Raw genomic sequence first — 17305 nt, forward strand, 5'->3', positions numbered from 1 at the left:
TTCAGGGCTCTTAGCTTGTCATACATATAATCGTTTCACTTGATTTTGGGGGTCTTTGATGCCAGAAGCATCTGGCTATTCCACCAACTTGCCCCCGCTCGACCCACATACTTTTCTTGACTTTAAACCACACAGTATTCTCTTGTTCTGTTCGAATGACTGCCTCTTGATCTATGTACAGGTTCCCAATGAGCACAATTAAGTGTTCTGGAATTCCCATTCTTCACAATGTTATCCATAATTTGTTATAATCCACACAGTTGAAAGCTTTTGCAAAGTCAATAAAATACAGGTAAACATCTTTCTGGTATTCTCTGCTTTCAGCCAAGATCCATCTGGCATTAGCAATGATATCCCTAGTCCCACATCCTCTTCTGAATCCAGCTTGAATTTCTAGCAGTTCCCTGTTGATGTACTGTTGCAACCATTTTTGAATGATCTTCTACATTTTATTAGTTATTATTTATTTATAAAATAGTGTATATTACATTATTTTACATAAATACTATGATATCTGTAAGTATAAGTGCTAGAAGGAAAAGCAAAGGTGTAAGAGGGCAGAGAGGATGGTGGAAGCTGCTGTTTGGATAGGCTGTCAAGGAAGGCTTCTCTTCAAAAGAGAGACTTGAGCAGAGTCCCTCTTCATGGAGGGAGCAGCAAGTGCAAAGATCCTGGGGCGAGAGTAGGCTTGGGTGTTCTAGGAACTTCAGGGAGGCTTATGTGGCAGAGACATAGTAAATGAAAAGAAGAATGGTAGGAAATGAAGTTGGAAAAGTAGCCAAGGGCCAGATCATGTCGAATCTTGCAGGTCATTATGAAGACTTTGGATTTTAGCGTAAGTTAGATGCAAAGACTTTGAAGGGTTTTCACAGCAGAATGACGTGATCTGAGCTAATAGTTTAAATAGTATTATTGTGGCTATGGTGTGAAATTTCTTTTGCTTTTCTGGTGCCTCCAAAAGTACCTCCTGATCCTGAACACCTAATGTGTCTGCCTCACACCTCCTAACCACATCAGTGGAAATCCTGTGGTTAGACAAGAGATCTTCTGTGCAATTGGACAGAGGCCCATAGGTGCCTGGTTGTTAACCACAGACCTTAAAAAACTTTGGGGATCAGTATGCCCAGCTATTCTGTTGCAGTAGGTTCCCTTGGGGTCTTAGCTTTAGATCTGTCTTATGCATTTTCTCGAGGTTTGGGCACCGTAGGGCAATGGTTCACAACCAGCGATCTTGCCCTCTGGGAATACTTGACAACATCTGGAGATATTTTTGGTCATCACATCTGGGAGGGGCAGTGCTATTGGCATCTAGTGGGTAGAGACCAGGGATGCTGCTAAACATCCTACAATGCACAGGACAGCCGCTCACAACAAAGAATTATCAGCCCAAAATGTCAATAGTGCTGAGGTTGGAAACACTAAATAAAAAACACTACTATAAGACAAAGATTAAATTCGAAAATATGACCCCTACTCAAAATAACATGACAGTCAGGATGGAAAAATAACAGACATCCAAGAAACAACTAGAATGAAGTTTTTCCCCAATGTTTTTGAACTGCAACCACAGTGAGAAAATACAATTTATACTGCAACCAAGAACACACAAATGTATAGAAAAATACGTAAGTGTATGCAAATGTTGCACAGAACGGTACCTTCTATAAGTGCAGTGCTCTATAATATTTTTATATCATTTGGTTCCATTTTTTTTAAATGTGGTCATGGCTCACTGAATTATTATTACCAACCACTAATGGGTTTGAAATCTACAGTTTGAATAATACTGAATTGAGTGCATATAGACATTAAATATTATTGTTATTGTTAGGTGCCCTCCAGTTGGTTCTAACTCATAGCAATCCTATGTACAACAAAATGAAACACTGCCTGGTCCTGTGCCATCCTCACAATCATTGCTATAGTTTCAGCCCATTGTTATAGCCACTGTGTCAATCCATTTCACCAAGGGCCTTCCTCTTTTTTGCTGATCCTCTGCTATACCAAGCGTGATGTCTTTCTCCAGGGACTGATTCCTCCTGATCACATGTCCAGAGTACTTGAGAAAAAGTCTTGCCATCCTCGATTCCAAGGAGCACCATGGCTGTGCTTCTTGCAAGACAGACTTATTCATTCTTCTGGCAGTCCATGGTAGAATCAATATTCTTCACCAGCGCCATAGCTCAAAGGCATCACTTCTTTTTCTGTCTTCCTTATTCATTGTCCAGCTTTTCGCATGCATATGAGGTGATTGAAAACACCATGGCTTGGATCAGGCATACCTTAGTCCTCAAAGTGACATCTTTGCCTTTCAACACTTTAAAGAGGTCTTTTGCAGCACAAGAAATTGTATATAGTTTCGTATAAATTATATATAGGCATTAAAGGGCATAAAGTAAGGATGTTTTAAGTATCCCACTAGAGTCACTAAAAGGATCAGCCATTAATTTCGGGAATATTTATTTTGCCAATCACTTTTCAAAGAGAACTGAAACAGACCTTGACCTCCCAGGCTTCACAATCCAGTCCAGTGAGAAGACGCGTGGACAACTGACCATACAGTGATGTACAGGATGGAGAACATGCTCTGTAGCACGGAGCAGAAGGGTGATGGATGGTGTGTTGGGGGGAGCTGGGAGGTGGGTTGGCAAAGGTTTCATGGCAGAGGTGACCCTGGGGATGGCTGTTAAAAGTTGAGTGGGGTTTCCCCAAAGGGGTAGGGGAAAGGAGAACAGAAGAATCCAGGCAGAAGATTGTCCAGGCTGAGCATTAAGGGAGTTTTTCGAGCATGTACAGAAGTGTTGTTCAGAGGCCAAAGGGTATAGGAGCACAGAGTCAGAAAGTAGAAACCCACTTACACCCATTGTGGGACTAATGTAAAACCACTCCTTTAGTAAGTTGCTTTCTTCTCCCTGCTCACAGGAGGAAGGCCACACTCCTTAGCCTGACATTCAAAATCTTACACATTCTAGCCCCAGCCAACCTCTGTTGCCTTATTGCTCCTGGCTTCAGAGTATGAACCCTCCACCCCAGCAGATGATATACCAGATGTTCCAACTGTCCCCAGAAGTCTTTGTGTATATTTGTATCTCCTTACCTTTCCCTACTTAGCAAATTCCAGCTGATGGTATTTTCTTAAGTCGTAGGTTTCAAACCACTGCAGAAATTCTTCTGTTAGAAAGCAACCCATAGTGAGCCCACAGAATGAACAATCCCACTAGTTATTCAGACAACAGAGTTTCAGAATTAGCATTTCATGGTTTTCTCTCCAACGGAGAATGGTTTTGAGATGCTTGGATGCTTGGAAACTCTTGGCTGTACCCCTGGCTCCTCCTCTATCTCTGTCTTGGTTTAATTAATATGCCAATACTTATTTGAAAATGAGAACAGACTGCTCTTGTTCCTATTTATCTGAAAAGATTTCTTGCCCACAACTTAGTCTCATGACCCAAAGAGAAGCTGGCTTGCACCTGCCAGGGATTCTCAATGGGACTTCAATTAAGTATTGGGCAGGATTGTGGGTCAGAGTGAGGGCTTAAGCCAGACTTCCTTCTTTTGACCGAAGTCGGGCTCTTTTCCCATAATGATCTATACCAAGGAAGAGTTGTGTTCATCGCTGTGGAGCTCTGAGGGACCCTTCCTAGCTTAGTTATCACTGATCTCACCTACAGTATGGCTGCTGTCTCCCAGAACCTTGCAGGTTTTTTAAATATAAGCTTGCCCAAGATATTTTAATGTATTTTAAAATTATTTATATTTCAAATGTGTGCAAAAATTATTTGAGGCCGTTTACACAAACATTTAAGGAGTCCCTGGGTGGTACAAACAGTTAAGTGGTTGACTAGTAGCTCAAGAGTTGGCAGTTTGAATCCATCCAGAGGCACCTTGGAAGACAGGCCTGTCAATCTGTTTCCGAAGGTCACAGCCTTGAAAACCTCATGGAGCAGTTTTACTCCGAAACACAGAGTCGCCATGAGTCGTAATCGACTTGACAGCCACTAACAACAACACTCAAACACCTTAATTGATAAGAAGTATGATAAGATGACCAGAAACCAAATAGAGGTAAGGGATACAACTGTATCAAAACTAGAGATGGGAAAATCACTTAAGTCCTGGTTATCACTGAATGCTGAGCTTCCTATTAGCAAAGACAAGAAAGAAATCAACGTGTTATAAAGCTCTCAATGGTTGACCGAAGGATGCAAACCAATTTTTCAGTGGAAAATTTTTTTCTGGATACATTTATAGGAAGAAATTACCAAAGGAATCATTATATGATGAACAATGTGGCATAGTGGTTAAGAGCTACGGCTGCTAACTAAAAGGTCATCATTTCAAATCCACTCCTTGGAAACCCTATGGGGCAGTTCTACTCTGTCCTCTAGGGTCACTATGATTCGGAATCGACTAGACAGCAACTAGTTTGGTTTTGGGTTTGTTTTGTTTCATTTTCAGTATATAATGAACAATGGGCATTATAAGGCATAGTGACTTTAATAGTGAGTTTTTCAGTGAGGAAAAAAATGTTTGTGTGTGCCTGTATTTTTCATGATCTCCATTAAAATTAAGGGTGTCAATATGAATTGTAGTTGAGTAATGGCATTTCTGCAGAGATGATCAGATCTGACAAAAGGAACAACAGTAGCACTGAAGCCTAATATCCCCTTCGAATTACCCAACAAACTCATTGTGTGTATTTTTAGAGACCAATGCCTAATACACATGCTACTATTGACTATCAGAGGTTTTCTTTCAAATTGCATTGCAAAGTGTTGTTTCAAAGGTATTCTAATTCTTTTTGGTTCAGACACATTTTCTGAAGGTAGTTGAACTTCCCATGTCTTTCTAATTTGTCCTTACTAAGTCAGGTACAAGCTAGATAAAATATCTCCTGGACTTTATATTTCAACAGCAAGTATTGTTTGACTTGACCAACCCCTAGGTTACACAGAAATCACAATGTTGACTCCCAAACTTTTTCTTCGTATTGCAAAAATTTTGCAACTGTCTCTTTGGGTGTAGGTCTCTTCATTTTAGCTAACACATTAGCCTGTTCAAACTGTTTTCTCAGGCTGGTTCTTTTTTTTTTTCTCCCCCTAGTTCCGGCAAGTTTTATTTCTATGCTTTTGATAAATGGTTCTGATTTCCATTATTGTGATAAACATGCAGGGCTGCCATAGCAAATTACTATAAACTGAATGGCTTAAAACAACAGGAATTTATTTTCTTACAGTTCTGGAGGACAGAATTTCAGAAGTCAAGGTGTCAGCAGGGCCATATTCTCTTTCTGAAGACTCTAGGGGAAGATCCTGCCTTGTCTCTGCCAGCTTCTAGTAACACCAGGCATTCCTTGGCTTGTGACAGCGTACCTCCAATCTCTGCCTTTATTGTCACATGGCAGTATTCCCTGCGTGTCTCTTTGTCTTTCTTTTCTTCTTATAAGGACAACAGTCATATCAGATTAGGGCCCACCTCACTCCAGTATGATGTGATGTTAATTCGTTATATCTGCAAAGACCGTGTTTCCAAATAAAGCCACATTCACAGGTACCAAGAGTAAGGACTTCAACACATATTCTGGGGGGACTCAGTACAACCTCTATCAGTCTGTTAGTGACAGACTCTGTGGTTTTGTGATCATGTCTTTGTTTCAATCATTTAATGTTAAACAATCATTTGATGAACATAGAATTTTGTGTTGACGTGTATTTTCTCATGGTGTTTTGTCTTAAAGGGGTGAGGAAGGATGAGCAGGGATTGGTGTCTCTGGTTTGAACCATTTGTGGGTTTGAAAACCTAAAAACATACCCAAACCACTGTTGGTGCCCAAATGTGAAGCCATTTTAAGGACACGGAAAATCTACAGGGGCCCTGTGCTCACTGGCGTCACGACTGCGATCTCCCCACCCTGTCGGTGTAGGTGTACATGTCTCCCTCCCCACTGAACTAGGAGCCGTTGATAAGCTGCGTTTCCCCTCTTTCTCATCTCCATCTCCTTGTTCAAGATCCTGGTTCCCAAATGTAAGATGTGAACTGAGCCTTCTTTTGTACCAGGCCAATTGGAGACCAGTACGGTCTATTGTCTATGTCTACTAATTTTGTGTTAGTTACCTTCTCTCTCTCCCACACCATCCAACTTTCACTCTCTGCCTTTCTACTAGATTGTTCCCATCAGCATGCGAACATGCATTCCCCGCACACAGAAAACCCCCTTGCCCCCCAACCCCCCCATCTACCACCCTATCCCGAGGCTTTCCTTTAAGCTCAAGTCACTTTGCTATCTATATTCATCGTACCCACCTTTTATTTATTAACCGTGGTGGAGTAATGGTTAAGTGCTGTGACTGCTAACCAAAAGTTCAGCAGTTCAAATCCACCAGGCTCTCCTTGGAAACTCTGTGGGGCAGTTCTACTCTGTCCTATAGGGTTGCCAAGAGTCGGAATCCACTTGACGGATTTTTTAATTTACTTTTCAACCAACTCCAGTGTCCTTTATTCCACTAGTCTTGTGAAAATCACCAGTGCCCTCAATTTTCTAAACACAAAATCACACCATGAACATAGCCCATCTCATTAAACGTCTTAAAAAATGTTAAATGCTTATGAACGTTTTTATACACTTCAATATCTTCTTAGGATTAATTCCTAATAGTAGAGCCGCACAATCAAATAACTCAAACATTTAAAATGTACTGGCAAATTGTCTTACAGAAAGACTGTGTGAGTGTGTGTATACACATGTGTATGTGTGTGTGTGGAGAGAGAGAGAAAGTTCATTTTTCTAGGCCACATCCTCCCAACACTATCAGCAACTGACAATCGCTACCACGCTCCCAGTGAAAATGACTGATCTGCTAAGCACTTAGAGCATCTCCTGTGTTAAAGACTGTATGTCTTTCAATGAGTATTTATTTTGCATTGACCACATGCAGAGCACCCTGGGAGAAGATTTGGCTCATTTACTCACTTACCTAACACATACATATTGAGTGCCTGCTGTATACATAATGCTGACTTCCTAATGTCAGCCACTATTTTGGTGGTTTAGAAATGTTTTAATTGTCTGTTCAAATCATGCCTCCAGTCCTGAGGTTTTAGTGCTGCAAAATGTTGTAAGTAAATTATTATTCATTATTCTCCAAAGCTACAAGGATTCTAAGCCTGAAATTCCCACACACCATGATAAAAATAGAGCCTTAAGTTGTCCTGCTATGTTCACAGTCGCATCTCTCATTAGGCTTTACCTGTGTATCTCCTCAATCTGCAGGTAGCAGAGAAGCAGGTGCATCACACCTTGGTTTCTGGCCATCTGCTTTACTTCCAACATCCCCATTATCTTTAGAAAGGGAGGCTCTGAGGGAGAAACACACAATGGCTTGTGTGCTGTTGGGGCTGGTTTATGTTCTTCAATTTTCTATAGGGGTTACGGAGAGTTAGTGCTTCCTTTGTGTATCTGTGCATATAGATAAAGGAGTCAGAAAGGCTTTGAGATGAAGTCCCTAGAAATCACTTGTTGCCTGGGGTGCCGTTCTTGGGCTCTGGTGAAATAAGAGATTCACGAAGTATTATGAGCAGACAAGAACAAAAATATCTGACCATGGCCAGGGAGCCCTTCTCCCCCAGCAACCCTACCTCTACCACCACAGAAACATACCTCTGGATTAGTTAGATTCATTCAGGTGGAAAGAAAAAGGCACAGGCAGATTCTTTGGTGGAAAGGGTTGAGCAAAGGAACCCACCCAGCATCCTTGCTAGTCTTCTGAGTCCCCGTGCTGGAAAGGCTGATGCTGAGCAGGTCTCACGCAGAACCAGAAGCCTCGCCTAGTGGTCTTCAGGATTGCAGCATGCACCCAGTTAGTGTATTTCCCGAGAGAGAGTCTGATCGAGTTGTTCAATCCCGTCTGTTTCGATTAGGAATGCATTCAGCTGCTGCAGATGCAGCCATCACAATCACCTTCACTGTCAAAGATAATATAGTAGAAAGGTGTTACGGATTGAATTGTGTCCTCTCCCCCCAAAAAATAGGTGTTGAAATCCTAAACCTTGTATCTGTAAATATGACCCTTTTTGGAAATAGTTTTTTTTTTTCTTCTGTTAATGAGGTCATACCAGTGTAGGGTGGATCCTAAATCTAATCACTTCTGAGTTATAAAAAGTGCAGAAGAGACACAGAGACATACACAGGAGAAGAGGAAGACAGATGCATCTACAAGCCCAGGAAAGCCAAGAATTGCTGGCAATTGCTAGAAGCTGAAATAGACAAGGAAGGACCTCCCCCTAGAGCCACACTCTGGATTTGGACTTCTAGCCTCCTGAACTGTGAAACAATACATTTCTGTTCTTTAAAATAACATTTGTGGTATTTTTGTTACAGCAGCAGTAGGTAACTAAGACATAAGTGATGTTCCAACAGACTTCCGCTTGTATCTTATTAACCCAAACTATCATATGGCCATCCGTAGATGAAATGAAGCCTGAGAAATCCAGTATTTAGCTTCTATAATATCTACAGCAGAAGCAGGTAAGGGAGGAGGGGTTGGGGCTGGAATATCTGAATTCCCTCTAGTATGAAGCATCTCTTTTGGTAGACTTTCACACCAGCATTGGTTGGTCTAGGTGTGATTATCATAAGCCTGGGCTTGGATCCTGGTTCAGTCAACTTTGACCAGGGTGCCAGGGCTGACTTCGCTTAAAGCATATAGCCCAAGTCAAAGTGATGCAATGCAGAGAGAGTCACTTGGAACCTCAACTCCATCAGGGCTCTGAATAGGGATTCTTTTCCAGGAAAACTATGCAAAATAATTCTTTTAAGATCCTGGAAGTGATTATTAATAGCTTTCAAACTCTTTGTGCAGTTCTTCTTTTGCTGTTAAGAACTCAGATGAGGAGGGCACTGTCATGTATTTTTATTATGCCTAAACTATTTGAAAAGTTCACTCTTTATTTCCCATATATTCTGTAAGTTCCTACAATGTGCCAGTGAGTGAGGTGTGTTCCACTGTGGCATGATAGAAACCAAAATAGACAGTGTTGCCATTGTTAAGGAGCTGAGAATCTGGTGGGTAAGTCACATTTATGAAACCATTCCGCTGACATAAATTTCCTTAAACTAAGAAAGGATATAAGAGAGGAGAGAACTATGAGAACATACAAGGGAACCTGACCTCATCTTGGGTACAAATCACTAAGAAAGTGATTTTGATTGGAAATAGAAAAGAACTAAAAAGGCAAAGGCATGAGGAGTGAAAGATAAGATTTTAAAGCATAAGGAATGGCATGTGAAAAGGCCCTAAGGCAGGAGAAAACATGGCATGTGTAGGAAATTGAAAGATGAACCAACATGGCTGAAGTAGGATGAGAAGGAATAAATTCATGTGAGAAAAGGCTGGAGTTGGGCCAACTCACACAAGGTCTTGGGAAGACTTTAAAGGGACTCAGGTCACAGGTATAATGTGTCATTATTCCATCCAATTTGCCAAGACTCAGTTTCAGACCTTGACCCATCTACTTCCTCATGGGCAACCCTTGCTCTGTAGCCATTCTTGTTCTGATGAGTGTTGAGGTTTTGAGGAGATCCAGTTAACAGCACCTTTCCTCTTTGCCTGTTTCTTGAATTAATGAGACGTAAGATAATGTTCAACAGATGAAGAACCAAGTGTCATCTTTATTGCTGATAAAGGCTGGGTCAGAAAATATACTGTGGGACAGCCCACTTGAGGGAAACTTTGGGTTTGTAGAACAGTCATACCATCCCAGGTCACTGCCTCTCACTGATCTGGGAGGGAAGGAGAAAGGGGAAAGGACCAGATTTCCCCAATTTCCGCCTCTATCCCCCAGGTCTTTTGATAGATACCAACAAAAACAAACTAGTTGCAGTGGAATCAGTTCTGACTCATGGCAACCCCATGTGTATCAGAGCAGAACTGCGCTTCATAGGGTTTCCAATGACTGATATTTTGGAAGTAGATCACTAGGCCTTTCTTCCAAGGTGCCTCTGAGTGGACTCAAACAGCCAACCTTTTGGTTAGCAGCCACGTGCTTAACTGTGCTACCCAGGGACTCCTTTCATGGATTAGCTTCACTCAGCTCGGAAATGTGGGCCAAGGGCTTTCACTCAGTAACTGAGTTGCTGTCTTCACTTCTGTGCGGAGAAAAGATAGGGCTAGAATCCCACAGCATTTCGGGAAAATCTCTTCCCATGCATATTACCTCAGGAGGGGGAATAAGCATTCCTTCCTCTATCATGAGCTATTAAGAGAAAGGAACTCAAAATAAAACATAGGCTTTTGAATGGAGATGGTTCCTGATAAATAGTGATAGATCACATCTTCTAAAAAAAGAAACCCATTGCGGTCAAGTAGATTCCAACTCATAGCAACCCTATAGGAGTGTTTATAATATGGAACACACAGCTACAATCCCCAAAGCACCGAATTCCCATGCTGAACTACTTCATTTTTCTTTTTCATTCACGTAAGGAAAAAAAGTAGAATTTCCTGGTTGTTTCTTTTTCAAACCATATTTGATTTGTAATAGGCAGCTGTAATACATCTAAGTCATAAGTGTGGATTCAGAGTCACAGAATGTTAGTATTGGAAAGGACCTCACAGGTCATCATCAAATCTAGTCCCACTCATTATTTTATTGGAAAATACCAAACCCGGAGAGGTCAAGTGACTTGCCTAAGGTCACACAGCTATTTGTGTTCCTCTTCCCATCATTTGGGTTCCATGACTAGAGATATTTCCAACTATGCCATGTCAGTATGGTAGAGAAACTCATTACTGATAGAAAACCAGTGACACCTTTACAAAAACAAACAGACAAGGCTCTTATAAAATGAAAGTCACCCCTTAATTTATTAATAGAAATTTTATTTTGTGTATTAATTTTTCTTGTTGTAGAATTACCCCTGAACCTGTTTTGCATTCAGTCAATGGATTGACTGTTCTGGGTATAATTAATGTCTCCTTTTTAATGTTCCCTTTTTCTAATTAACAAAGTGCCAAGTAAAAAGAGATAAGTTATACACTTTAATTACAATAACCCCAGGCTCCCGGGATAATTCTTATCAGTGGCTTGGACTGTACCTTCTGTGCTGACTTAGAAAGCACATTGGTGACAATGTCTTGTAAGCTGTGGACTCGAGATCTGAGGTGCTGGGGCTGTCAGGAAACAAGGGACATGAGCTTTAATTCCAGGTTTCTTTGGGTCATGCTGTGCCTGGACCTCCCTGTGCTCACTGTTTCCTATGAAAAATGAGAAATGACTATTAGCCTGGTTATTATGACAGATAAGGAGACTGTTAGGGTTGGCCAGTTGCATGCTTTTCAATTTTAGGTAAATCACTTAACCTCCCTTAGCTTCAGTTTACTGATCTGTACAATGGAATTAATCATACTTACCTTACAGGATTATTGTAAGGCTTAGAAATACGTTCAGCAGCCAACAGTACCTATTAGGTAGGGAGGCAGCAGTAAGCTTCAATAAATATGGTGATGGGGGAAAGAAGGAGGAAAAAGAGGAGTTGCTGTCATTGAGATCCTTGAATTCTGGACCAAGGACCCTAGAATTTATATTCTAGGCAGTGGGGGGACAGTGAAAGTTTTTTTTTTTTTTTTCCATTAAAGATAACAAAAGATGAAAACATATTTTTGGAAGAGAATCTTGACTTTGGTGACAGTATGTGTAAGAATGGCAAGAATGTGCACAGGGCAAGGGAGAACATGGAGGTAGAGAGACCAGCCTACTGAAGATGGAAACCATCTTTCTTCGTGTATGTTATAGCATCCTTTCATTGCCATATGGATTCTTTCCTCTGAAATACAACACTCTGATTATACGAGACAGAGAGATAAATGAAGAGACATACAGAGACAGAGAGAAGAAAGAAACCTAGAGACAGTGAGAGAAAAAATTTTTTTCGAGAGAGAGGCAGGGAGAAAGAGATGAAGAGAGACAAGAGAGGAGGAAGCTATTTTCAAAGGGCTGTCTGGCTTTTGCGTGAAAACATCTGGCATACAGCTGTGCTGGCTAGATGCAGGTGGCTTAAAAGAATACCCATACAGATGTAATTCTGGTATCAACAGCCTTTAATTTTGAAGACAGGTGGACTATTTTAAATCAAATTGTGAAGAATTGGTACGGAGGTGGTGAGAATGCCAGCTTCCCTGTGTTATCTCACCTCCACCTCTCTAGATGTGCCTGAACACCTGAGAACAGCTCCCTGCGCCCTGTCTCCCCCTCACCTGCCAGCCGCATTTCTCTCTTACTGCTTTAGGAGGAGATTTCTGGTCGGCAAGACAAGGAGCAGCCCCCTGCCTCTGAGACTACTTCCCACAACTGCCTTTCTGTCATTTTCTTCAGCTCCATTATTCAATCAGCTTGCTATTTGGCTTAGAGAAAGGAGAGAGTGCATTTGTGAGAGAACTGTTTGGCTTAGCTTACTCTGAAAGCAGGATACCTTTAAGTTCAGTTTATATTTTAACGTCATTTTCCTTTTCTTTTCACCAATGATCCAAACACAGGCTGCTTCATAAGTAGTGGGCATCAGTAACCTACAAAAGTCGGTTTCCATTGCCAGAGTTGATACTGCCCTAAAGGCTGGTGCCTGGTGTGCCCCGTTTAGAGGAGGCAGCTAGTATCTGTGCCTGCCCAAACCCCCAAGAGGAAATGGGGGCGCTACAGAGCAGCACTTTGAAAGGCTGCCACCTCCTGTGGAGTACTTCCTGTGCCAAGCCTAAATCAGAGCTGTTGTGGATCAGTGGCTTTTGTGGATGACAACTGAATAAAAATGCCAACCTGACTGTCTCCCAAAGGCAAATGTCCTGTGTTTTTCCTTGAAAAGAAGTGTTTCTCAGTCCACCTTCCGGTTCTGAAAGATTCCATTGTCCAGCTGAGATGGGTGGAAATGGTTCTCTATAAGATAAGATTTCATATAGGGCCCCTTTTTTTCTGGAGGAGTCCCTAGGTGGTACAAAGAGTTATTGTGCTTGGCTGCTAACCGAAAGGTTGGAGGTTCGAGTCCACCCATAAAAAAAAACCACCCATAGTCACCTTAAAAGAAAGGCCTGGCCATCTACTTCCAAAAAATCAGCCATTGAAAACCTATGGAGCACAGTTCTACTCTGACACACATGGGGTCACCATGAGTTGGAATCGACTAGATGGCAACTGGTTTAGTATTTTTTTCTGCACACGGGAGTATTTGCTGTATTATAATGTCCTTTCTTTGTTTTTTTTAAAAAACCCTTTAATGAAATATTTCATGCATCTAAAGTATATACATATACATATGTATGTATACCTCTGCCGTTGAGTCGATTCCGACTGATAGCAACCCTATAAGACAAAGTAGAACTGCCCCATAGAGTTTCCAAGGAGCGCCTGGTGGATTTGAACTGCTGACCTCTTGGTTAGCAGCCGTAGCACTTAACCACTACGTCACTAGGGTTTCCATATATATATATGACATGGATGAACCTAGAAAACATTACGCTTTGTGAAGCAAATCAGTTACAAAAGGACAGATACTATATGACCTCAAGCAAATAATAGAAAGCAAAAGTTACTAGTGATTACCAGGGGTAGGAAGAGGGGAGGGGGAAAGAAGGAGTTTTTGCTTAGGGTATATTGAATGTATGTTCTTGGTGGCAGGATAATTTGGAAAAAGATACTGAGGATGGTTGCACAACTTAAAGAATGTAATCGGTGTCACTGAATTGTACATGTGGAAATTGTTGAATAGCTGTATGTTTTGTTGTGTATATTTCTACCACACACACAAAAATAAAAAAGTATATATATAAAATATATTTTAAAAATAATATGAACACTCACATGTACGCTTGAAGGCCCCTGTGTATCACATCCCATTCACATTCTTCCCCCAGATATTTTTCTGATTGCCTTTTCCTACTTTCCTTAATAGTTTAAGTTTTATATATATATATATATATCCCTAAGGAGTAGGATAGAGATTGGCTGGTGACAAAAAAGTCAGCAATTTGAATCTACCAGCCACTCCTTGGAAACCCTATGGGGCAGTTCTACTCTGTCTTATAGGGTCACTATGAGTCGGAATTGACTTGATGACAACAGGTTTGGTTTTTTGGTTTATATATTCCTAAATAATATAGTTTTCCTTGCTGTTGTTTTTATATACATGATATCAAACTAGATGTGTTCTTTTGCAACTTGCATTTTTTGCATATCATATGCATTAATCCATGTTGATGCGTTAAAATCTCGTTCATTGACTTCCCATGCTGTATGGTACTATGTAGATACACTATAATTCACTTCTCCATTCTGTTGTTGACGGGCATTCAGGATGTTATTTGCTACTACAGATAGCAAATTTGAGATGTTTTTCCTATTACAAATGCTGAAGCCGTGAACGTGTTTTGCACAGGTTCCTGCTACATGTGTGCTAGGGTTTCTCCAGGTTTTTTAAGTTGGGGTGGGATTGCTGGGTCAAAAGATAGAAACGTTTTTCTACTTTATTAAACATTTCCAAGTATTTTGCTAGGTATCAGCTTTCATATTTAATAGTGGTACATAAGGGTTTCCATCGATCCCATCCTTGGTAATCTTTTTTATTGCTTAACTTCACATTTTTGCCAGTCTTGTCAGTCTAAAATGGCAGCTCCTTATGGTTTTCATTGGCATTTCCTCCATTACTTATGAGATTAAACATTTTTTCATATTTTGTGGCCGTTTATGCTTCCTCTCCTGTGTTGCATTCCTAGTGTATTCCGAATATATTTGGACCCAATCAGCACAGCTCTGTATATGGCTGAGTTAGGGTAGAAAATGGAGAGAAGGCAGACATTGACAGATGTGTGCTGGTTTTCTTTGTGAAGGCACCGAGGAAGCAGGAAGTGGCCACTATGGACCCCGTTATATCACTGACATGGGCATTGGTGATGATGATGAAGGATTTGAAGATGACTTAGATCTGGATATTTCCTTTGAGGAGGTAACAAAAATCTTTGCTCTTAACCCCAGGTGTTCTTGTTTTGTTGCCGAACAAGGCAGTTTAGTCAATGGACCATGAACATTTTACTTAAAATGTAAATTGGCCAATTTGCTTTTAACACCTATTTATTTCCTCTGAATATTAGGCTCCAGGTGATCATAAATTAACAATAACTAAGTACTGACCATGCTGATATTGTATAGACAGCCTCTGCCTGCTGGCTTTACAATCTGGCAGAAGCGTATTTTGATTGCCCACCAAGTGAAGTTTTATCAAATCAGGTATTATAAGAAATTGAATAATTCCTTGACAAAGTAATGCATCTTTGTAAATTTTATTAATAGTAAATCATATAATATCAGCTTTACCACTGATTTTCTGAGTAATATGGAACAAGGTACTTATTTCCTGAGCCTCAAGTTCTTCATTCGTAAATTGAGGTCAGTAATATTATCCCCATCAAAAGTGACCATATTTTCAAGGATTGGGCATCATTCACAAATAAGGCAGTCTAATTACTGTGTTCTGTGTTAATCTAGAACCCTTTTTCCTTTCTGACTTTAGGTTAAACCACTTTCTGCTACCAAAGGAGGGAATAAGAAAATTTTGGTGGAAACCAAGATGACCTCTATATCTAACCCAAAGGCCATTTCCATGCTCGCAGCCCCTACCTCAGCATCTCTCCCTAAGACTACAGTGGCTCCCCACGCCACTCCCATAGAGAGGAAGGGAAAAAGTGGTGTGGCTGTGATGCCAAGGCTCTTTGACATGTCTTGTGATGAAACCATCTGCGCTGCTGACAGCTTTTGTGTCAATGACTACACCTGGGGGGGCTCACGATGCCACTGCAACCTGGGCAAAGGTGGTGAAAGCTGCTCAGAAGGTAGGTTCCCTGGGGAGAAGAAGAACATGGTGCTGGACTAGCCTCACTGAGAGGCCGAGGGCAGTTTTATGGTCCAAACATGCCTCCTTCTAGGAGCCCTGGTGGCACAACAGTTAAGCACTTGGTTTCCAACTGAAAGGTTAGTGGTTTGAACCTACCTAGTGACTCCGAGGGAGAGAAAGACCTGATGATCTGTTCCTGTAAAAGATTATAGCCTAGAAAACCCTATGGGGCAGCTCTACTCCATCACATGGGTTACTCTGAGTCAAAATTGACTCAGGCGCACCCAACAACAACAAAATCCCTCTTCTTTTTTTTAATCTTCTTAATTTAATGTAAAAAAAAAAAAAAAAAAAAGAATCCATTGCCGTTGAGTCAATTCCGACTCCTAGCAACACTAGAGGACAGAGCAGAACTGCCCTGTAGGGTTTCCAAGGAGCATCAGGTGGATTTGAACTGCTAGCCTTTTGGTTAGCAGTCGTAGCTTTTAACCACTATGCCACCAGGGTTTCCTAATTTAATGTACCACTCATTAAATTAGCTACACATGGAAAATCATGAGGCCGTGTCTGTTGCTTCTAATTAGGTAGCACCCCTATTTATGAGTGTGCCAAACTTGTAATACTTTTGAAACAATCATTAAGTCATCCCGACAGCACCCTGGAGAAGTGGGCTTTACCATTACTATATCTCTACAGAAAAAAATCAACTGAAAGATGTGCATGAGGGGTTAAAAGTCATAATAATCGGACCAAAGTATATTACACAGAAGTATGGCTGGAAGAGGGTCGTGAAGTCATTGATTTCTTTTTAGAGAAGCAAGTACTGATCTCCAAAAATCCAGTTCCTTCCTAATAATTTCAGAACCTCAAAGTCTCAAAGAATGAGAAGCATGGGTGTAAAAAGTAGAGGAGATAGCAAACTTGGTTTAACAGGCTATCAAGGGCTTTCACTTGATGATATCCAGGCAACATGTATATTGATTTTGCTTTTGAAGATGTGAAGAAACGGTATTCTTTTGTGTTGTCTTTTTTTCTCTTTTCAGATATTGTTATACAGTATCCTCAGTTCTTTGGCCATTCCTTTGTAACCTTTGAACCTCTGAAGAACTCTTATCAGGCATTTCAAATTACTCTTGAATTTAGGGTAAGAGGATTAGTTGTTTAATGAGTGAATATTAGACACCTACTAAGAGGGATGGAGAAAGGAAGCAGGCAGGGTACTCAAGGGTCAATATGACACAGAGCCTGCCCTTAAACCAGTTCACAAGATAGCAAGAGTGAGGGGAGACATTCACACATTCAAGGAGCCAGTGAGGGGAGGGTGGGTTTGGATATTACTGAGCTATGGAAGTGGCTGGCCGGAAGGTTCTAGTGGGGATGGGACCCTAGCAGTGTTGTTCATGATGACTCTTCCCAGGCCAGAGTGTCAGAAGAAAT

General features: G+C 41.0%; 1 protein-coding gene across 2 annotated transcripts in view; it reads left to right on the forward strand.

Annotated features, from left to right (window-relative positions):
* EGFLAM (EGF like, fibronectin type III and laminin G domains) overlaps nt 1-17305 on the forward strand; it is a 283876-nt gene that overhangs the window by 167179 nt on the left and 99392 nt on the right. For both annotated transcript variants that reach the window (XM_049862604.1, XM_049862598.1), the window contains exons 8-10: nt 14868-14983; nt 15548-15866; nt 16912-17012. In XM_049862604.1, coding sequence (XP_049718561.1) covers nt 14868-14983; nt 15548-15866; nt 16912-17012 — 536 coding nt within the window. The remainder of the gene's footprint in view (nt 1-14867; nt 14984-15547; nt 15867-16911; nt 17013-17305) is intronic.

The sequence above is a fragment of the Elephas maximus genome, chromosome 2, assembly GCF_024166365.1.
Source record: "Elephas maximus indicus isolate mEleMax1 chromosome 2, mEleMax1 primary haplotype, whole genome shotgun sequence".
NCBI lineage: Eukaryota > Metazoa > Chordata > Mammalia > Proboscidea > Elephantidae > Elephas > Elephas maximus.